We start from the raw sequence: 24,069 nt of genomic DNA, 5'->3' as shown, positions 1-24,069 counted from the left end.
CTGGGATCAAAGGGGCACAGACCAAAACTATTCCTTCATGCTCACCTACATTCTTCTCTCCTTCTCCACCCTGGGCATTCTACCTGCATGGATTAATTATATCTTATATAGCATTAAGTCAAAACTGAACTTCTATTAGTAAACTTCACAAATCAATGGAATAAGACTGTACAGACCATAACAATATTAATTTGTGTGCACATGAGAGAGTGATATTCGTAGGTCAAACACTTCAAACAACATAACTCCCCACAGCTGCATTTTCAGGCTTTGACAAGGGCCAAACTTAGTTACAGTTTCTATAGCATTCTGTTTTGAGGTAGAGAAAACTGTATTCCACTGTTACCAGGCACCTTGGCAGCTATATTACTGAGCAGAAAAATGCAAGCTTGGCAGATATGTTGTACAAGATGTTAGCGGATAAGAGATTAAAAAAAAATTAAAGATTTATGAATGTATATATTCCAAGATTTAGAAACAATATTTTAAATTCTAGGTTGTTTTGTTTGATTTTTAATCTCAAGCTACAAAATCATTAAGGTCATTACATTTATTTACATTGAATTAAAATATAATCTAGAAATGAAAGCAGAAAACGCTATTTTTTAGCTCTTTGAACAGAGACAGTAAATACTCTTTATCTGTCATTTCGAGGAACAGTTGTCAACATTCCTCCTAACACAAAGGTCTTAAAGAAGTCTGAGTCAATACCAAAAGATTGCTAAGTCTGTACATTTCTTTTAATACATTTTTTCAGTTTGATATCAGCACATAAATCCAATAATTGTAAAAGCAATTACCAAGCATTCCACAAATAAAAAGCATAGTAATAACAGCCAAGTCTTGAGAATATGAGAATAATCACACAGAAGGAAAAGGACAACTCAATGACAATTACAGCATGATTCAATTATCTTTCAAAAAAGAAAAAAAAAGCAACTAGACAATCCTTTTCCCCCTCTCATCTTAGTCTATCACACACACGTAGTTCACTGATAGACACAATTAATGAATCAAAACTGTCAGATAATATAAGATGTTCTAGCTATTGATAAGCTTAATTGGAAAGTGAGAAGATATTTTTCATAAACATTAACATGTTTTACATCAGTCTTGTTGGATTTGATTTTAACACTAGTTACAATGCTTATAAATATGCAATATAAAACTGCAGCTCATTTCAGAAGATTGAATTCCAAATTTTTCATTTCTTGAAAGGGAACGGAATAATTAGTGCTACACATGCCGGGGTGTTTCTTCCATGCATCTTAAAACAGAAATAAAACTTGTATGCTGACAAGTGCCAATTATAAAACTGTGAACTAAATCAAATATGCAGAAAGTTGTTTCTCTATCACAGATATCTTGTTGAAGGCAAAGAAAATCAGTAGCATTACATATGTCTCTATATACAAGTGACTATTGTTTGCTAAATTTTCATTTCATCCTTCCACAATCATTTTGCTAAATTCAACTGTGCTATTAAATCTACAATTCAAAGAACAATCACCCAGGAGAATTGGCTGTCAAAGAAGAGTATCAAGTAAGATTCAGTATGCATATAAATGCTACTTTTTCTTATATAGGAATTCAGCACAACAGCAAGACATTTCGATGCTGAGGGCTTTATATTCTCAATGTGATATTAACTTTGCTTAGGCAAAACTGTGCTCAACTGGAGGTAATCTGGAGATTCCCTAGATGCCTGATCCCCTCAGATAGCATACATCACAAACTGAGTTTCTGCCGTTTGCCCTGACTTGCTAGTTCTCTTAACTCCTAAAGAGTTATCAAACACAAATTTCTCTTTTCAGCTTCTATTACAGTTCCCTTAATATGGAAGAGGCATGGCGTATATACGATTTTAAAAGTGAGACTTCAACAGTTTCTTCCCAAATACTAAGCGCATTGCAGTATTTTCTTTTGAAGACCTTTACTCACACTTAGTAACAAGCACAGTAACAATACACATTCACTGGTATTATATCATATGCAGTACAACCTCTCAGATTCTGTTTATATTTTCAATACTACAGTAATATAAACAACCTTTCTTTTTAGTCAAGAGATTATATTTAACATCAGAACAATAGTTAATTAAAACTAATAGCATTTGCATCAGCTTTCAAGAAAAATCACTAACTTCGCATCAAGTATTTAAAGTGTTTTCTCTTTGCATTTTCTTTCTCCCTCTAACACAGCTTTTCATTGCAAATAAAATGTTCAGCTCTTTGGAACCTGTAACTCTTCCACTTTAAAAGCATTTCACAAACAAGTCATCTTTTATTTGGCTTAGCCCTTGTCTATTTTTTTTTCTTTCTTCCTATCCTGCCATGACATTTCTCCATTGACAATCACTTCTGTCTATGCCAATTCTCTCTTATGTCTCTTAAAAATACACTCTATTCTCACAGGTTTTCCTTAATTCTATTCCTCTCTGACTCCCTCAGTACTTTCTGATCCATTGCAACCTGCCTATCATAGAAGTCATTTTGAACATCTGAGTTTTCTGCCCATCCTTGCTTCCTATATGTATTTTTCTTCCTGTAAGAATTCCATCACAATTCCAGATTTTTCCCTCCTTCTCTTTTAAATACACCATTCATACAGACTATACGTTCAATGATTCCACCATATCATTAAACTTTAAGGCACTTTCTGTTGAGTCTATCATGAAGGGTCACAGGAGTAGAGAGTACAGGAAGCAACACAGTATAGAGCTTGATTCCTGCTGGCCAAACAAAGTTAGAATGCAAAGGAAGTAAGATTTCAGGAAGACTCAGGCAGTAACAAACAACATTTTAAAGACAAAAAGTTTTTTTTGTGTGTGTGTGTGTGTGTGTGTGTGTTTGTTTTCTTTTTTATTAGGGTTTTTTGTTTGGGTTGGTTGCGTTTTTTTCCCCCTTCTTTTACTAGCAGCAAAAAGATTGAGCAGGAACTCATAACACAGATAAGCCATAGAGGTATTTTGGAGCTCTCCCTCTCACAAAAACAGGGAGTAAAACACACTGAACAACACTGCTGAATACAGAGAGTCAAAGCGGAGTAGAGTGGAAATCTCTTAATTGAATAACAACTCAAGCCAAGTTAATAACTCTACTGAGAAGAATACTCTGCCACTTTGCAGCTTGAAGATACCCAAAAGAGCAAAAGGATAGGAGGAATACATAGAACAATCTTCTTAAGGCCCAAAAATGAAATATTACCAACAGCTTTCTGCTTGAGCATGCACATATATGTACAATATGAAACACTCCAAATGCACAAAGACAGTTTAATCTAGAAAGCAGTTTTAAGCCTTGATAGTGAAATGTTTTCCCAAGGAGTAGGAATTTTCATTCTGAGTATCGGTATTGTGTTTTTTGGGTGTAAACGTGATCTTTTTATCCTGCCCTCCAAGAAAGTCTGGAACAGAGAAGTTACGTTTTCTACCAATTTAAGTAATAGAACACTCAGAGAAAATGTAGGCAAGTACTGCATGTCTTTATACATAATCCACCAGTTGCTGTATCTTGCTTACCCACAGGAATATATTAAGAGGCTTAATTTTAGTAACATATTTCAACATCCTCAATACCACTTAGGTCTTTCCATCAAGAAGATTTTTTTTTTTCCTAAGCAGGTAAAGTCTAATGCATGCACACCTCAAAGCACATTAGAATAACTTACCTTTTCCATAGAAGAATTTGCGGTAATAATATGCTCCAAGATCAATGTGTTCTATGATGTAACGCTTCACTTTCTCTCTGTGAATTGACTGGTTTTCTCTTGGTACTTCCAGCACTGAAACACCAGCATTTGTGCAATGGGAACTCAGAGAAGACTCAAAAGAACAACTTTCACCTGAAGAAAAAGATGCTGAATTTGCCCTAGAAAGTGCAATCCGTCTATCTCCTTCCCCACCAGTTTCATTCCTAAAGTAAGGACAACTTAATACCAAGTCATTACTTTTCCCATCACCCTCATCAGCATCTAAGTTCTCCTTTGAATTGAGATCTTCTTTACTTCCCAAAGGTGATTCACAGTTTCCAGTCTGGCCTGCTGGCATTTGAGTTTGCGATGCAGCTGAAGCACCAGTGGTTATATTTTTCCTTTTTCCCACGTTTACTCTGGTAGCCATTGCTTCATTTATGTTAAACAAAATGCTCTGAACATCGTAATGTGCAAAACACTTCTGACAGTTCCAAGAGCGAACATTTCTGTCGAGTCTATCATCCAGGTCAGAAGAAAACTTAAAAGTTTCATGTTCACTTTTAACCGTTCGTAATTTTCTAAACAGAGATGTTTCTACTGTTTCTGATTTTAGTCTCCTCTTGAAAGATTTCTCCCTGTCTCGACCAATAAGCAGGGCATTATCCATATAATCCAAGCCAGAAATCCTGACAAATTCTCCCCTGGAAATCTGTGCAGCAGCATGCAGACTTGGAGAAACTGAAGGATCACAGTGGAAAAACTCAGGAAATCCAAAAGGAGCAAGGGCTTTATGTTCAAAATTTTCCACTCTGTATCCTCTTAACATTGCAAAAAAATTTTCTCCAGACAATCCTTGTCTGTCAATTGAAGAAGTACTGCCATATTCTCTATGAAGCGCTGCTCCGGTATTTGGGTTAACAGCATTCTGGTCTAAAACATCTTCAGCATCAATATCACTTATTGTAACATCACTGTTGCTTCTCTGTCTTATGGGATGAAGTCCCCTTTGAGGGGAATGAACAAAAAGATCCCCAATAGAATATTTTCCTTCTGCAAATTCCAGTTCTAGCTCTTCTTGCTGCCCTTCATTTTGGTCATTTTGTCCATTTGGATGTACTGATCCAACACCTTCGTAACTAGCTGGAGATCTGTTTTCCCAAGCAGCTTTACTTAGCTCTTTAGAGCAATCCTTTTTAGGAGGCCATTCAGATACCCTTGCTCGAACACCCATTTTAGGCACAGCTGGTGTACCATTTGATTGATTACTCTCAGTTTTGCTAGATGCATTTGAAGGAACTGGAGGACCCATGCTACCATTCAAAGCTTTAAGCTTTCTAGCAAAATAATCATCAGATTGCATGCTTCTTGAAGACTCCCTGAACTTTGAGGAAGTTCTGCTGAGTTTGTGCTTATCTTCTTGCAAAGACCTTTGATCACTCATGTCCAGCCAGTGGGAGGGGAACCACTAATGTTACATAAATGTACTGTTAGCTTTACTATTATTACATTGTTTTTTAATGGGTCAGTGAACCCCAGTGTAAATATAGAATAACAGTCTTCCCAGAAGAGTAAGCAGAACCCTCAGTGTCCCATTTTTGTCCAACTTCTGCCAGGAGAGCAATCTTTAAATGTTTCCTTCCGTTCAGATGCATTCAGTTCAGTATTAATCCAGTCAAATGTCTTTTATCTGTTTATAAAAAAAATAAAAAGTATTAAAATGTTTACAGTCAACAGTAGTAAGCTTTTAGTGTTGTTTGTATAGATATAATCCCTAATGAAATTGAAACTAATAAGACTTTTTTTTGTGTGGTTTTGCATTCTCTGCCTCCTAAAACACAAAAGATGCAAAAATTCCAGTGTCCCATATGATCTCCACAGGATGTGAGTAGTTTGGACTCGCACACCTGTTCACTGGCCAACCAGTACATGCATACTGAACAGCCAGCCAACCAGGTTCTGCCAAACACATTAGCTATGTACATACAAGTCTGTCTTCCTCTACCCCAGCCCACCAAACACTGACAGTAACAACAGAGGCCTATTTTCTACTTAATCACTATTTTTTACATAACATGAAAGTAGGGTCATCTCTAAGACATCTTTCTCAAGTTTGCTTGAAACTGATTAATAGGAGTTAATGAGGCAAGAGTGACAAAAACATAAGCAAAATATATGAAACAGGTAGAATCTTAGACAAAGAAATATGCCCCATTTAAAAGATCTTTTTAAGGATTAGTAAACTTTCTGCTGTAACTCAGTGAATAAAAGTGGTTTTTTTTCTCCTCTCCAGAGAGATTTCCTTATGTTCCTCTGCTTAGAGAGCAAAACAGATTTGATTGTTTGTTACAATACATTCATCTAGCTTGAAACTTAGATTGTTAATGCAGTTAACTATGCTAGAGAAAATGCGGTGTCTTCCATAAATAAGAAAAGAAAGTAGTCCTATCACTAAGCTTTATATTACTTACAAATCTGGAATTTCTAGGATAAAAAATAAATACTATTCAATAGCTTTAAGGACCTTAATAAAAATTGTAACTCATGCTGTGAAGATTCATTCGCTAGCAGAGCATATACTTCAACCTATCACATAAAACCAAAGAAACACATATGCCTTTTTGACAGTTAAAGAAAATCAGGTCAAATTAGACGGAAATATGAATTCTCCCCTTACTTCAGTGATGAGATGACGAGAGGAGCTAAAAGAAAATAATTTATTTCCCCCAACATTTACTGTCACAAAAACTCTCAAGAAAAACGAAAAAGAAGTATGAGGCAGGGAGGCAAAGAGATAATTTAAATATAAATTCCAGAGTATTTTTTTCTGACTGTAATGAAAAAGAAAAAAATGAACACAAAGCTGCACTTCATACAGGAAACTTGATGACACTTCTACTAAAATGGGTCAATAAACAAGCTACAGTTAGAACAGCATCATGAATATGATGGTTTCTATGCAACTCATCATTATTCCTAACTATATCCAATGTTATGTTTATGTATTGTAACCTTACCTACATATGAATTTCTGAGAACTCTTGTTTGATGGCTGATTTTGTCAAGTAAAATAAAGCTTTGGTTTCTTCACAGGATTCTAAATATTCTTTAAAGAAAACTTCGGAAAAAGAATATTTCAGAAAAAGTAGGTAGGCTTTTTAAATGCAGGCTTATGAAAATACAACATAAAAAGAAAAGTACCAACAAATAAACTTCACATTTTTGTGGCGCAAGTAGTACTGTAGTAGTGAGATACATTAAAGCCTCCATGGAATTTACGTTAACATGAACAGCTGACAGCACTTATTAAAAAAAAAAGAAACCTTTTATTAGAAGTGTTCTTTCTAATGTACAAACTTTTTTTTTTTTTAACTATTCATAATATTTTTTTTTAACTATTCACCAAATAAAAATAATGAAAGAAGACTAAGCTATTCCAGAATCATCTTTCTAATTATGCAAGAACAAAGAAGTACTGGGAATAAACAGAGGGTAATTTTCATATCAGGAAGAATATTCATCTGCTTACTGAAGATTATTATTATTTTTTTTAATTCTGCAGAATTACATCTTCCAGACTTGTCTTTTCCTACACAAAACCATTCACAGAAGTTGTTAATCTGTGAAATTAAGGCAGAAGAAGATATGCCTGTTTCAGAACTCTTAATTAGCATTTTGTTGCAAATATTAGTATTTTAAGATGTGATAAATTTTATTTAAGGCATACTAGGAAACTTTAAGAAAACACTGAAGTCAGCCTCATGAACAGTCTGCCTGTTTTCATCTAAAACGTGTTTTCACAATGGACATTTATGTAAATTCCTGTAAGTTAGTATGACACTATGCTTTGTCTGACAGCTGGCCTATGCTGACAGATAGCATTATATTCTCCTGTACTTGTTATTTTTCATGTTCTTCTCTCCCCATAACAAGACTGCAGCAACTCACAAACATCTATAAATGATGTTGACGCCATTTGTTATAAACTGATTTCGTTTGGTAAATGTAATATACAATTGCTTTGTACCCATCCTTTTCATCAAGTTCTTCACTTTTTTCTCTTTCCTTCTCATTGTAGCATTTAAGAATGGAATCATTGACAGATAAGTCAGAAGATAAAAAGCTCAATGCCGCCTACCCTGCAGTTGTCCTCTTGCCAACCCTTCCCACTAAGGCTGCTGGATGTTATGCAAATAACTTAAGTTCCTTCCACACTGCTACAAAGACTTCCTTCTGAGCTCAATACAGCAGCTGGTTTGTTAGCCACAGTTACAGTTCCTTAAAATGGAATGTATCCAAGTTTCCTGGGGACCTGGATACATGCCCACAAACGTTCCTGTGCCAGTAGCAGAGCAATGAATAAGAACTGTACTATTGCACTATCCTGTCAAAAGGAGGCTGTTCGGTTACCCTGCCTCACGTCAGCCTTGATAGACGGAAATGAATTATTTAAGAAGTCTTTCTGTAACCATTTTGTTGATCAAGAATTTGGAAATCTGCCCCTATTATTATGTAATGTTATCATCCTAAAAAAGATGCATAATTTGGATGAAAGCATCAATCTCTACTATTTATCAAGATGACAATTCTAAAAGACTCTCAAGATCTACTAATCTTAAAAAATGGGAAGTGCTATTTGATAAATAGGAGTGTAGGCAGAAATAATATACAAAAAGCTGAAGAGATGTAATTTGTATTCACATAACTCTATGCAACCTTTTATGTATGTTCAGAGTCTGCTTAATTTCCACTCTTTGAAGAAATACATAGAAACATAGCATTCCCTTTTTTGCCAGTATAGCAGAGTAGTAGTTACACAATGGCTTCTTTCTGGGAATTTAAAGCCTGCAAGAAAATTATGTATTTGGATACATCCTCCTAATAGCAATTAAAAAGAATAACGCAAAGGAGAAATGCATATAGTTTTTAAGCTATTGATATACAAGAAAATTCATACTATATATGTATATACATATACACACATGGCATTTATTTCTTAAAGCTGCAGACAAATTCCAAGTTAATTCTGAAATCACAATTGCCTAATTTTCTTTAGCAAACTAAGAGCTATGTTTGGATTTTAAACCTGTGTCTAAGGTAGAAAATTCTGGTCACACAGATCTGTGATCTCATATCATACGACAGTTGATTATGATATAACAGGAGAAATATTATTCTAGATTGGAATATGAAAAAGGAAGATGAGCTCTTCATGCATTTGTTTTCATGCAAATGTCTCTAGAAAGCCATGATATTTAAGAATAATTGCCTTTAAATAGAACATTTCTTTCAAAGTTTTCTATGAGGCACAGTGAATATTAAAGGATGACACTAACTATAATTGGGCTGCTGATTCAGATTGCAGCTGTGGAAAATGGATTGGAAATAATAAAATGAACAAATTATGAGCACAGTTCAGGAAAAAATGGTTCAATTTATTATGTACCGAATTTACAATTAAAGCTATAGCTACTAGTGTATAAATGGTTATTTCTCATACGAATATTTCTGACTCTTGATTAATATGCAGACAGATAAGAGACAGAAGAAAGCTGGGAAGTTCTTCATTTGCTTACAGGAAATACATCTGAGCCACTGTAAAGTGAATATTTCTTCCACACTTCCTTTGTTGCTTTGTCTTTCTTTACAGTTATTGTAATTACTACAAGAGAAATGTAAAAGTAGAAAGTTAAAAGAAACTCTTGCAGAAATGATGAAGTTACAGAAATATATTTACATACTGAATAATCAACCAACAATCATATCACAGCTCAGATTATTTGGGGTAGCGTGGCAGGGCAGAGAGAGGGAAATTACAACTAAGAATGACAACAGCCTACATGGTTCTCAACACTAGTACAAGAGCATCACATTTCTTGCCAAGGCAGTACAGTTGTATGACTTTGGAATAGGTACAAGATTCACAGAATCATATAATGGCTTCGGTTGGATGGGACCTTAAATATCACCCAGTTCCTATTACCTGCCACGGGCAGTTCTGCCACCCACCAGATGATGCTGCCCAGAGCCCCATCCAACCTGTCTTTGAACACCTCTGGAGATGGGGCATCCTCAGCTCTTCTGGGCAGTCTGTGTCAGTGCCTCTCCACCCTCTAAGTGAAGAATTTTCTCCTAACATCTAGTTTTAATCTCCACTCTTTTAATTTAAAACCATTCCCCCTTATCCTATCACTATCTGCCCATGAAAAAGCCAATCTTCCTCCATCTTATAAGCTCTTTTAAGGTACACAATGAAGTCTCACTGCAGCCTTTTCTCAGAACAAAGCCAGCTCCCTAAACCTTCACAAGAGTAATGCTCTAGCCACCTGATGATCTTCATGACCCTCTTTTGGACCCACTCCAGAAGCTCCATATCTTTCTTGTGCTGGGAGTCTCAAGCTGGAACATAGTACATTAGATGAGGCCCTCACAGGGAAAAACACGTCTCTCTCCCTGCTCTTCTGATGCAAGCCAAGATACAGTTGGTCTGTGCTGCAAGCATACACTGTTGGTTCATGCTAGCTTTTCATTTTCATAGTTTCACTGAAAAATTACATTCAAGATTTTCAATCAAGCAACATAGATCTCTCAGTGAACATCAGTGTTTTATCTACAGCCATTCACGACTAAAATATTAACGTCACTGATCTTAAAGTTTTAGTAATCACCTTCCATATGATGCTCTATCACTGTATATTCTTAAAGGATCAATATCAATATTCTATTACATCACTAGCACAAGTTTTGAAACAGAGGTGCATAAAGTTAATTCAATTTCCAGAACAAATTGAAAAGCCTGCTATTCTTACAGATCCATTATAGACGGGTTATGCAGTCTATGCAGAGTTTAACTATAAAACTTAACTTGGAATTATATATAGATCTGGTTGAACCATGTAAAGTAAGAGAGTAAAATCGCAATTATATGGAACTGAATAGCAAAATGACCACTGAAAAACACACTAAGAATCTTTCATTTGAACTCCTCCAATTTAGTTGCATTACATTTGACTGAAATTGTTTAACCTCTCAAAAATACAGTAAGGCCTACAACCCAATGCAATTAATAAAGTAAAGAGGAAATGTCTTTAATATTAAAGTCTTATAATTTCTCTAGGGAAGGGTTGGAAATACACCTACAAACACTGATCACTTTTTATCCCATGAGAAAGAATAAAGTAAAAAGGCAACACAAACACTGAACTCCTCACTGATTATTGCTAACCAAAACCATTTTTTTGTCAGTGCGACTCTTTGTTAACTGCAAATAGAAACTACATACCTGTCAGTCAAGTTCTATCATTGCAAATTTTAAATAAACAGAATTCACTATAGAGTCTTTGTTCCCTTTCATTCTTTCCACTCATGAATCTACATGTCAAAGTGCAGGGAAAAAAAAAAAAAGAACTCTGCTTACTGAACATTAAATAATCTATTTTCTACAGGGAAACATAAAATGACATCTGGAACACATTTTACATTTATTTATATTATCTTCTTAGGACAGAAGTATGGCAGAGTAGATGACTGTAAGATACTCTGATATCTTAAAATATTCATACTTATCTGCCTGCCTGCAACATTTCATAGTAATTAGAATTTCCATGTAAATAACTCTATCCACCAAAAAAAAAAAAAAAACAACCTGCTAACAGAATATTTAAGGGTTTTTGTTTGTTTTTGTCAGCTTTGTTGTTTGTTTGTTTTGTTTTTTGAGACTGAAGATTCTTGTTTGTTTTATCTGTGTTATGATGTATACAAGAAATATCAGTCAGCAGATAATTCAGGTAAACTTTGTATAATATTTTACATTGCCAGCATTGTTAAAGAGCTTCCAAAATAGCAGTAAAAAGCTGCTTCTATTGCATGTACTTTGCTTCAACCACCAGAAATAACTTTATAAGAGAGGTCAGGCTAGAGCATGAATGACTCATCTTTTAGAAGAAGTTTCAGTTACAAAACTGAAATATTGCACAGCAGCAAGCTCCACCCAAAACCAAGAAGAAGTCATTTTCAATGGTCTCATCAAGCAAGTTGCACGATATCAGAATCCTCCATAAAAACAACACAAGCTCAGAAACAGTCACATTTTCACGTTTGCCTGAATTGCCCCTTGCTGTTTGAAGGCATGCATTCTCATTTAAATTGCATAATCCCCCCAAAGGCAGGGTATGTTTCTTTGTCCTGATCCAACAGGACCATCAAATGATAATCATTTTGTACAGGATGCTAAAGAGTATGATAATCCTGTTGGTAGAAAACAAATGCACCACGTCACTTTCAGAGGCAAAGCTTAAAAAGAAAGACAGGACATGTACACCACATTCTGATCATTCAAACATGAGGAAAATGACTACAACCTTGTACTGAGCAATCATTTGCATAATGCAAAAGGAAAGTCAATAGTTGATGGATAACCTGCTGCATGACAATGAGTTTTTGACAATTTTACATGTTGAAATAATGCTCCAAGGAAAATTCAGCATCCTTAAACTGACTAGCTGATGATTACAGAGGAGAATATTCATATTATAATCAAGTAACAAACATACTACATGTGATACATTTCAAAGCAAATTTTTTATCTTCGAGTTGTTCATAAACACTAACAAATACAGTAGTTAAAAGTTTACAATACAATTGTTGCAAAACACTGGCAGAGAGAAAAAAAATCACTATTTAAGAAGAATGGACATGCATCCATCATTCTGAAACAATTAAAGAAAAATACATCCTACCTATGTCCAGAGTTAATCATTCTTCAATTGTTATTTTTCTTATTATTGTACCTCGATGCATGAGGTAGTATTGAAAATCCATTAGAAAAACACTGACCAGCAGCAGGCAAGGCAAAATCAAAAAATTAAAAACATGAACACAGACTTAAGAAATGTCCTGTCCAATTGCTTCAAGAAGTAACAGAGCACTCTTGCTCTCAAGAAATAAATTTCTATAGACAAAATAATGTGATAGAAAAATTACAAGTAGTTAAATAATGCTATTAACTATAAATAGTGAAGTTAATCTACTGAGATTTGGGAATACAACATGAGTTCAAACAGAAAATACCTAAGGGCTTCAGACTTCTCACTGAACTTGTTAGCATTGTATTTTCTACAGAAAGTATATAACATGTGCCAGTTTTCTCAAACTATCTGTGGGATGAGTGTAAAGCTATTTTCACATACTGTTTATAATTGCTTAGTATTATTCTGAATCAAATTATAAATAGTGGCCTTGGAGAGAAGAGAGTAATTAAAGCAAAAGACAGATCCAGGACATTCATTGATGAAAAAGGTAACAAGAGGATGCAAGGATTTTAATCATGAGAGTGCAATAACTTGAGTAAGAGAAAAAAAATCCCTATCAATCCAAAAAAGAATTTTCTGTTTTGCCAAATTATCATCCAACTGATCCCTTCAAATGTCAGCAAGTAACTTTTTGTGAACTCTGAAGTAATATTTCACATCACTAAATATCAAGAGATTTAAAGAAGTTCTTTCTGAGAACAGACGTTTCCATTTCTTCTGTCCTTTCAAACTGAATAAAAAAAAATGAATCAAATATAGAAAGAAAAGATGTTGAAATCTATGGTGACCACAATACACCTAATTCATAGGATCTTACAAAGTGAAAAAAAAATTGTTTTTAATCTTACAGTGTAAATTTGGAAAGCAGATTGGGTAATATTAAAATACTTTAAATACCTTAGTTACCAAACAACTTGGTAACTTAGACTCACAGTTCTCTTTCAGTGAAGAAAACCTTTTCACATAAGCCTAAATGCAAACAGAAGAACAATAACTGGAATAAGCGAGCGAGTTGCTAGCAGAATACTGGCCTTCATTTCTCAGCAGTCCACTCTAATTGAGTACAATTTAAGAGAAAAAAAAGTAAATGTCATTTGTTCAGTGATCATTTGATACCTTATCTGAAATCAAACTGCTCTCAGACTAAAAGAATAAAAGTTATTGATGAGATTTAAGACTGCAACTGAAGGCAACTTTAATGTTTACATTAGAACTTTCAGTTTTACTATCTTACATTCGACCTCACCCCCACCCTCCTTGCCTCCCAACCCCCCTAAAAAAACAAAAGCAATTTAGCTATCTTCCAGTTCTGTCACTGCTCTATAGTCTTCTCTTCAGTTTGTTAGGGTGAAGTACATGTCAGAGAACTCCCTGGAATGGTAGTGCTGCAAAATTTATTATATATTTTCATTCTCTTTCTTTGGATCCTGTAAAAAATCTCTTACAGATGAAACAAGATGATACAAGATGATATTTTCAGGCAAACATAACTGCTATCATCTCCCTAAATTTCTTGGGCAAAGATGGATTTAAGATGACTCTTTGAAAACACTTCAAGATGACTTAAAGAAACATTTCAGTAATTAGCAAATTGTGTAGCTTAGTGACCATATGAATAAGTCATAAGATTCAAGGGGTGAAATAAACACATATTTGACAGTTTCAGTAACTTACCTTTAAATATCTAAATAGATTAATATGAAGTAACATTGCTGAGAAATATGAACGATACAAATGTAATTCACTATCAGTCAGTACAGGGAGGATGAATTATAATTTCACATTTATCTGGAATGGTTTGCATTTATAGGGCTTTTTTTTTTTTCTTTTAGAAAAAAGATTACATAATTGCTCACCCAGTAATTCAGACACTGAATTTTACATTTGTGTTATCAAGTTCTGCTCCTTACGTAAATGAAAGTGTTGCGATAGGAGCGTACAATTAACTGATCCAAATGGTTCATGCACAAACGTAGCAATGAACTTCAAGCACTGTAACATGTATATATATATGTGCCTTTGAATTTTATTATTGGCCTCAATGTAGCACAAAGTTTCTGTTCAGCCAGCGAACTGTTTCATTCATACAGACTGCACATTTCTGGTATTGCATTTTTACTTTGTATCAGTGCATATTTCTATCTCTTTCGCAATGCATTTACATTGCAGAAACTACAGAATTATTTCAAAAAATCAAGAGTTTTAAAAGGAACAGTCACTTTTGCTAAGCTTTTGACTCTTAGAAAGCCCATATAAGATTATTACACAAATTAGAATTCTGACATCCTAATCAGACTGAATTCCTTTCCCTTCTCAGTACAGGCTTACTATCTTTATCAGTAAAATTAATAATAAATCTCTCCGCTCTTCCCAAATTCATAACATTATCAAATTCTATTATCTTTATAATCTAGAGAAATGTTAATGTCTAAAGTTAATTGCCTCTGTATTTGCATATTTGTCAACAAATTATAAACTGCTTATAAAAGATTTTGGTATTAGAATCAGCATTATGTATGGCACTAAAAATAAGAGGAACCTTTATCTAGGGTAATTTATGAATTTATTTAAAAAATACAAAACAAACGAACACAAATATATCAATGCAATAAGATAACAATTTCTACTGTCTTGAAGGTCAGTCTGCTATGGCTAATCTTGTTGGTTTTATCAAGAAGTTGTAGATCAATTTATTAGACTTTGCAGAAAATTAAAATGTATAGTTACATTTCTCAGGTAAAACAGTAACCTTTCCCCATTTGTCTAGTACAACACCTACCCCTCTCCCCCATCCCACTTCAGTTGAATATCTTTTCCCAATAGGCTTGAATGGGCTACAGTCTACAACCAATTACACATAAGAGATGAGCCTGTTTTACACAGAAAAGTTAAAGAAGAATTTTAGAAGAGAACAGTTCTTTTCCTACTGTGTATTGTACAGAAATGTAATTTCATTTCAGATCCTTACTAATAGTTAACACTGCAGCTGTCGTAAGACCATACATTTTGCCAGAATTACCTGTCAAGTCACCTGGAAATAAAGCAAATAAAACCAAATAACTCCTTTGCAGATACTTAAATCTGAGTAAGATAGTTAAAATTTAAAAAACGCATTAATAGAATTTAATGTCTTAAAAAAATAAAAAAACCACCTACAGGTGACCGTACAAGTCACCTTAATGCAGCAGTTTTCAAAACTGAGGATCATATAATCATAGAATCGTACAGGTTGGAAGGGAACTCAGGAGAACACCTAGTCCATCCCCCCCCTGTTAACCTACTATAGGGAAGCTGCTTTGAGCAGGAAAGCATCCAGATGGGATTTAAATATCTACACAGAAAGGGACACTGCAACCCCCTTGGGCAGCCTGTTCCAGTGCTCTGTCACCTTCACAGTAAAAAATTTCTTTTGTATGTTTGCGTGGACCTTCTTAAGTTCTAGTTTTCGCTTGTTGCCCCTCATCCTGTCACTGGGCACCACCTAAAAGATCCTGGTCCCATTCTTTTCACTCCTACCCGTTAGATATTTGTAAACATTGATGAGATCATCTCTCAGCCTTCTGTTTTCCAAGCTGAACAGTCCCAGGTTGCTCAGCATTTCCTCATATGGGAAATGTTCCAGGCTTTTAATTGCTGTTTTGGCCCTCTACAGGGCTCTCTCTAGATCTCTGTATTTTTTGAACTGGGGAGCCCAGAACTGGACTCTGCTCCAGATGTGGCTTTGCTAGGGCAGAGTAGAGAGGAAGGATCATTCTCTCATCCTGCTGGTCACAGTCTTTTGAACGCAGCCCTGGATCCCATTGGCCTTGTTGGCCATGAGGGCACACTGCTGGCTCACAGCCAACTTGTTGCCCACCAGGACCCTCAGGTTCTTCCCTACATTGCTCCTCTCCAGCAGGTAAGCCCCTAACCTGTACTGATGTGTGTGGTTATTCCTTCCCAGGTGAAAGACTCTACACTTGCCCTTCTTGAATTTCTTCACATCCCTATCTCCTAAACTCTCCAGCAGCACAGCATCCTGGTGGGTCTGCTACTTCTCCCAACTCAGCATCATCAGCAAACTCCTAAGGATGGACTCTGTCCCTTTGTCTAGGTCATCGATGAAGATGTATAACAAGACCAGTGTTCAGACAATGTGTAGCTCGAACAGGTATTGCTGAGTCTCTTAATTGTTAAGTTATGAAAATAAATTTGAATAAACCTAGTTTTTGTTAGGCAGGCATCAGAGCAACACGTTCATTACAGCATTACAACTAATTTTAAAAAGTACACTTGCACAAAAAAGAGAATGCAATTTAGAGATATATAGTTAATTGTTCCTACATGAACAACAACCCAACATTAGTTTGCATGGTGCACTGAATTCCCTCATCCTGATGTGCACATAAAAAGCTGGACAATACTACAATAGTAGCATATTGTGCTTAAGCTAAACAAGGCTGGCATTGTTTCCATTGAGCTCTACAGTACCACAGTGACATTTGTGAAGAGATTGATGAAAGAATACACATTAGCATAAAAATTCTGAGTCAACTGGAAAAAAGCAGCCTTATGGAAAACTGTAGAACTGAGGTGTAAGTACAGAAATGATTATCTAGAGCAGCTTTGAAATACAATGCACTAAAAATTTTCCTGCTCTGAAATACTATGCAAACAGGTTGACTTGTAGGTTAAGTGAACCACTATACAAAGAACCAAATTTAAATTTGGGTTTTTTTGGTTGTTTCTATGGGGGGGTTGTGTTCTGCTTTTCAGAAAGCAGTTTTGCTTTATATATAATATATACATAAAGAAAAAAAATGAATAAAATTTATCAAATGTTCAATTTGTTCTTTAGGTTGCATCTGTATGTATTCCCGCTGCATTGAAAGATGATTAATGTTCCAGTAAGAAACAGAAGGAAATTAAACCTTTATTGCCAAAAACCTCAGCAATCAACACTAGTGAAATACCATAACTACCAAGCAGTCCTCTGAAATGGGAAGGCAAAACAGAGTTTGACAAACCTGCAGTTCATCCTCACCAAATACATAAACACTTGGAAATTAAAATATTAATGCAACAGACTAAAAACCACATTTTCCTCCCAGTTCAAGCGGTCTTCCACACTTAATAGTTATAGATATGACAACAGAAATAGATCCTGAGTCTGAGCAATCACCATGCATGCAGTTCTATAAATCTATGCTTCTAGAGAAGGAACAAATAACAATTAAGACTGCATATGTGATCAACAGAAAGATTCTTTAAACATGAATTACCATAAGAATCTATAAATAAGGTCTTCCATCCTCACAAAGTAATTTTACTACCTTCTGTAACTTGAACATAAAAGGAAAAATATCTACTGCCACTGTGCTTAGTTTTTCTCCTCCTCCATAGCTGGCAAGAAATCATGCAATAAAAGTATCTTAGTAAAATTTTCATAGAGTAGTATATCCAATATAGTTGTACAGTTACTGGGATAAATACTTGACAGAAATAACTTTTAAAAAGGACAGGGAATTAAAGTTAGTACATAAATTAAAATGATGAAGGTAGATGTCTGCATGAAAAATCACCATAGTTATCAGCGATTGAAACGAAACATTAAGTATATTCTAGCCAAAGCAGACACTAAGAAGTAAAAGCAATAAAAATATCAAATAATGTTGGGTTTTTTGTGGTTTTTTTATTGTCTGTTTTTTAACAAGTATATTAAATAGAAACTTAATTTACGTATGTATTAAAAGCCGAGGTATAGAACTGGGAGAAGTGGGGAAGACATGTTAACTATAAGAAGAATTGCTAGAGAAAATATTTTTAAATAGGATTAGACAAATTAAGCAGTAACAAATCATTCCCATCAAAACTTAGAATTTCCTTACTAGTATTTATCTCAGACTCTACATCTATACAATATCCAACACTAACCAGTTTCTAGGCTTCCTTCTACAGAGTCTGAGCAAGGCTGGATTGCTCAGTCCCTCAGGGTAGGAAGTATATGAACACATGCATACAACACATAGCATAAACAAATGTATGTAGTAATAGGGCCAGGAAGTTTGCATATGTTAGCTGAGCTCAGTTCTCTGCTCTTTTGCAACTACATGGACTACACACAAGCAATCTTGTAGTTTTAATAAGGTAGGAAAAAAAAAAAAACAAAGAAAAAACTGCTGTTTGGGAAAGGGAAAAGTATTGTGCCAGTGAGCAAATATCAGAAATAAAGGAGGAGCTACAAGAGTGCTCCAGAAAAAGCATCATGTAGTGGATAAGGGACACACAACAGAATGTATGTCCATTAACAAGACAGTATAAACTTTTTACTTTTCACCCCAGAAATGCAGCCAGAGGTATAATTTCCCTGAGCCATATAATTTCAGCAGACCTGCAGCTGTTACACTGGTAACTCTCACAATGTTCCTGTATGTCACGAATACGTCTGTTTCAAAAGCTCTTTAATTCAATTTTATTAAATCAAGAAAGTCAAATTTCTAATGATAAAATAATTACTTCAGTATATAGCTCTAGAAGCAAGGCATACAGCTCCTCATGGAATCCTCCACTGGGCTTCAGTGTGTACTTTATCTGTTTTAGGTTTCTGGGTGAGCTTAACAACAACAAATACAAGGGTAACATGAAAATAAACAGAGCTTAAATACAACATTACATTTCATCAAGTGTGCTCGACAACTACAATGTAGCTTCAGTATGCCAGATTTTATATTTCATGCTTATATTTTCATAGTTTTATGAAATTAAAAACAAAAAAAATAAAAAATAGCTGTTCAGTTTTTAACTAGATCACATCACTACCTTGATACAGAATGACAATCCCAATGATCCACCCTAAAGGTACGTTTCCTTTTTACTTCATCCAAAAACACTCTATTTTGTAACTTAGAATCTATGAAGGTTACATGTAATACACTTTTTCCTTCAAGAAAAATGAATTCACTCATCTCTACTGTGTTTCAAAGGCAAAATAAAAGATCCAGGATCACTAAACTTAAAAACATCGTTAAATGCTGGAAGACTGTTAGCTGCAAAGCATGCAGCTGCCATTTCATACTCACACTTCCTCTTCCTCAAAATAAAACAACCAACTGCCAAATGTAATCTAATAATTAGCATATGTAAAGCAAGAGGGGTGAATTGTGCCATCAATTTATTTGACCCTTAGAAGGGTGGTTCTGAATTAAACCTGCAGACACATCTGGCCTTCAAAATTCCAAAAGTCTTGCCAAGAACAAAACATAAAATATATACACTTATTTACAAGATTATTCTAAATTTTAAGATGAGTTTTTTCTTTAAGAAGGAAAAAAAAAAAGGAAAAGAAAAAGATTCAGAGTCAAAAAATCAAGGTCACATTCTTTGCATCTAACTTCTAAATTAAAAGCAGAGCACTCCTCATTGAGTAGTAAGTAAATATCTGTGAATGGTGCTTTGGAGCCAATTGAAGAATTAAAGAATGTAGAAATAGGGCATCTTATCTGTCAGCCTTCTGAGCATAATTAGCTGTTATCATTATTGAAAAGAATGAAGATAACTTTTCTACAACCTCCAAAAGACAAACAAGGGAAAGAAGTATGCAACATACAGAATCAGCTCAACTCCTCATTACTTCTAAGGAGGCAGTTAGTATAAATGTTAAAAGTATATCAATTGGAAACATGATCCTGTTCCTCCTATAAATAACCACTTCAAAAATGTTTTAAAATTTAGTTTGCATTTTTAAGAAAACTTTGTTGCTACAGTGGACTTTGATCCTCAGCATCTGCTAGCATATAGCCCTGCCCCTCCCAATATTGTCCAACATTTACTTTCATAAAAGATAAAAAAAATCACAAGACATTTATGAAGAAAATCTTTTTCTATTTTATTTTATTTTTGTCTTTCTTCCTCCTTCCTTCCTGAAGTGTGATTTTTAGCCATTCATATAACTTCCTCCATTTGTAATATGATCAAACAAGAAAAAAAAAGTATACAAGTTGACAGCAGATGAAGTAGAGTATCATGGGAACTTTTGCACCACTCCCTCCCCTACTCACCTTGGCTGACATACATGACAGATTACATAGTACATTCAAGATGAGAAATCTGACAAGGCATCAAATCTAGTTACTAGGCTAAATGACATGAGAGGGTAAGACAAAATTGCAAGTCTAACAGGAAAAAACTATGAAGTATTGTTCAGAGCAAACCAATGACTTTCTAGAAAGCTAAGAAAGGAAAAAAATACTTGCAAGATTTCTATTTTTGAAACTAGATACTTCCTCACCTCCTTTACCCTCCCTGACCCCATCTCTCCTCACTCCAATCTTCACAAGATGACAGGACTCAGAGCATGCCAGGTTAATAAGCAGACCAAGTCAGCCTGAAAAGAGATTTTAAGTTGTCTACATTTTTTAGATAGGGAGTAGGTGCAACATGGTAACTAAGAGCAAGTATGACAAGGGGCTTATCTGTATCACATCACTGGTATTTTAAGATGAAAGATTAAGACTAAAACTTACTGCAAACAAATACTTAAGATACCCCTCAGGCAGGGTTAAAACTTTATAGCACAGTCAGTTACACAAGATCAAAACTACAGATGGTTCTTTCCATTTTGATGCTGAAAAATGCTTCCAAAACCTCTTCCCCCACCGAGAAGAAAAAACAACAGCAACAAAAACACCAAACAATGAGCTGAGTCTGAAAAACATATCTTGTGTCTGTTACCCTGCTACCCAAACTCCCTAATCAAGAGAAAAGTGATTTAAGCATTATCCCTATAATTTGAGTAAGAGAGAGAGTTGCAAGTGACCTTGTGACATTGACATAACCTTTTAAAATCATGGAATGTATCAGTATGTTTTAACTTTTTTCTGACCAAAAAATATACAGTGTCTCCCCTTTCCTTATGAACTGCCTCAATGACATAGAATCACAATCACTGAAAAGATGAAGTTGGAAGGGACCTCTGCAGATTACCTCTGCCAGCACCTCTGCTCAAGGACAGTCAGCTACAACAAGTTATTAAGGACCATAGGTCAGGGTGCAGTGCAGTCAGGCTTTAAATACCTTCAAGGATGGAGAACCTACACTACCATAACAGCCTGCTCCAGTGCCTGACAGCTTTCACAGTGCTCAGATGGAATTTCATGTATTTCAGTTTCCACCCACTCTCTCTTGTCCTGTCACTTCGACTCTACCAAGGAATACATTTCCCCTTCTTAATTTGCCTCATCAGGTATTTGTATACACTGATAAAAACATCTGATGAGTATTCTCTAGGCCAAATAATACCAGCTTTCTACCCTTTCCTCATAGGAGATATGTTTATGTCCCTTAATAATCTTCACAGCCCTGTACTAGATTGGCACAGCCTGTCTTCTTTGTACTGTAGATAAGGAACAGAACATAGCATTCCAGGCATGGCCTGTGATGAACAGAGCTCATCTTCCTGCAGCTGTTGGCAACATCTCTCCTTAACAAGAGATGGTAACATCAGGATACCATTAGCCCTCTTTGCAGTAAGGGCACATTGCTGACTCAATTTCAACAAAGTATCAACCAAAAAACTCAGGTTCTTCTCAGCAAAGCTGCTTTCTAGATGATTTGCCACCAGCGCTTACTGGTGTACAGTTATTTTTGCCAAATTGACTTTCTATTTCTCTTTAACTAAGGTGGCTCTTCTCTGACCATTTCTGCAGTCTGTTGAGGCACCTCTGAATAGTAGCACAACCATCTGGGGTATCAGACATCCTTCCCAGTTTTGTATCAGCAGAAAATCTGCTAAATATGCAATCAAACCCATAATTTGGAACACAAATTAAAATGTTAAACAGTACTGAAGCCAGCATCAATCTGTAGCATACACCACTAATGATTGGCCTTTGGCTGGACTTTGTAGTGATAATCACAAACCTCTGAGACCCAGACGTTCGGCCAGTTTTCAGTCTTTCACTGTCTGTTTTTCAGCCCAAGACAATACTACAGGAAACAAACTGGAAAGCCTTGCTGCTATCAAGGTAGACAATGTCCACTGCTGTCTCCTCACTCACCAAGCCATTCTTCTGTGATGAGATGGCTACCAGGTGAGTTAAGCAGGACTTTCCCTTTTTAAATTAATGCTTATTATTCCCATTCACCCTCTTGCCCTTTATCTAGAAATGGTTTACAGGATTACACACTCTGTCGCAGAGACCAAGGCAAGCCTAACCAGCCTGTACTTCTCCAGATCTTTCTTGAAAACAGGAGTGACCCATGCTTTCTTTCAATCCTCAGGAACTTCTCTAAATTATGAAGATAATCAGGAGTGCTCTTACACTGAGAGCAACCATCTATCTCAAAACTTGTGGATACATCCCATCAATGTCACAGATTTCTTGATGTCCAGATTAAGTGTTGATTAACATAATCCTCCCCTTTCAATAGAAGGTCTTATTTACTCCAGGCTTAGCCTCTGGTCTTAGGGATCTGGGATATCTGAAGGCCAGTCTTATCAGTGAAAACAGAGGTGAAGAAAATACTGATGATCTTAGTTTCTCCTATGTCCTTTGCTATTCCCAGACCTTTGTCATCTCTCAGCCCAGTTAATCAGTCTAGCTTTCTTTTTACTACTTATGCATTTACAATAGTCTTTTTGTTTTTGTTGTCTTTTACAACTCACACCATCTTTATAATTGCAGATGGTCTTTGACTCTCCCTGAACTTTTTTCAAATTCTTGTATTTTGTCATTTCTCACATTGCTCATTCTGTTACATACTTCATTTCTGCAATCTTCTCAGAGAAGTCTATCCTTCAAAAACATGTTATTTGTATTTGTTTTTAACTTAACCCTTCATACTGCACAGTTTTGGTAACAACTGAAAATAGGCTCATAGGATATGTTTCTAACCTATTTTTGAGTTGATCTTCAAATGTATTTGTATTAATTTTTCATTTCTTCAAACATTTCCTTAGACATTTTGCAAGAGGCAGAAACAAACAGCTCCAATTTATCATAACCCTTCACTTTGTATGAAAGAAAAATATTCAATTCCATTTACTGAAACAAATTTGAATACATAAAGGAAGAGATCAAGATAGTGTGCATCATCAGGTTTTTAATATTTTTTTCCTTCCCCGCTCTCAAGAACTTCCTTTCAACTCTTTGTATTGGCTACTAGTGCGTTTGATGTCTCCTCTTAGATCAACCTAGTTTGCACTAGTGCTATATCAACCTTTTGTTCACAGAAAATAAATGTGTGGAGGGCTTTAAGATGACTTTATGTTAGTTGCTCCCAATTATTAAAAATAGCCTCCTCTTCCCCTTCACTTCTAAAAGTTATCACTCTTAAGGAACTGGTCCTAGGTCTTCTTTCCTTAAATGCAACCTGCCAACACCCCATCTTTCTTCCCTATGCCCTCTGCAAAACAGGTAACAAAACAAAAATTAAAACAGGAGACCTTATTAACTGGTATGTTAATCCTGCCTGATTTGTAATTTTAGTGTCTGCATCAAAGTTATATTGCATGTCTTAAGTGATTGGCTAGTGCTTCCTATCATTGTTTCTTTATTATTTAGAGTAACACAGAATCATGAAAGGGTTGAGA

General features: G+C 35.3%; 1 protein-coding gene across 3 annotated transcripts in view; it reads right to left on the bottom strand.

The window, feature by feature from the left end:
• The window catches only part of SIPA1L2 (signal induced proliferation associated 1 like 2), a 133,463-nt gene that overhangs the window by 78,279 nt on the left and 31,115 nt on the right, over nucleotides 1-24,069 (bottom strand). For all 3 annotated transcript variants that reach the window (XM_065730351.1, XM_065730359.1, XM_065730366.1), the window contains exon 3: nucleotides 3,670-5,380. In XM_065730351.1, coding sequence (XP_065586423.1) covers nucleotides 3,670-5,134 — 1,465 coding nt within the window. In that variant the 5' untranslated portion in view covers nucleotides 5,135-5,380. The remainder of the gene's footprint in view (nucleotides 1-3,669; nucleotides 5,381-24,069) is intronic.

The sequence above is a fragment of the Cyrtonyx montezumae genome, unplaced genomic scaffold (assembly GCF_038088225.1).
Source record: "Cyrtonyx montezumae isolate F1298 unplaced genomic scaffold, pur_monq_1.0 scaffold_0, whole genome shotgun sequence".
NCBI lineage: Eukaryota > Metazoa > Chordata > Aves > Galliformes > Odontophoridae > Cyrtonyx > Cyrtonyx montezumae.
This window is presented reverse-complemented; position numbering and strand designations above follow the sequence as displayed.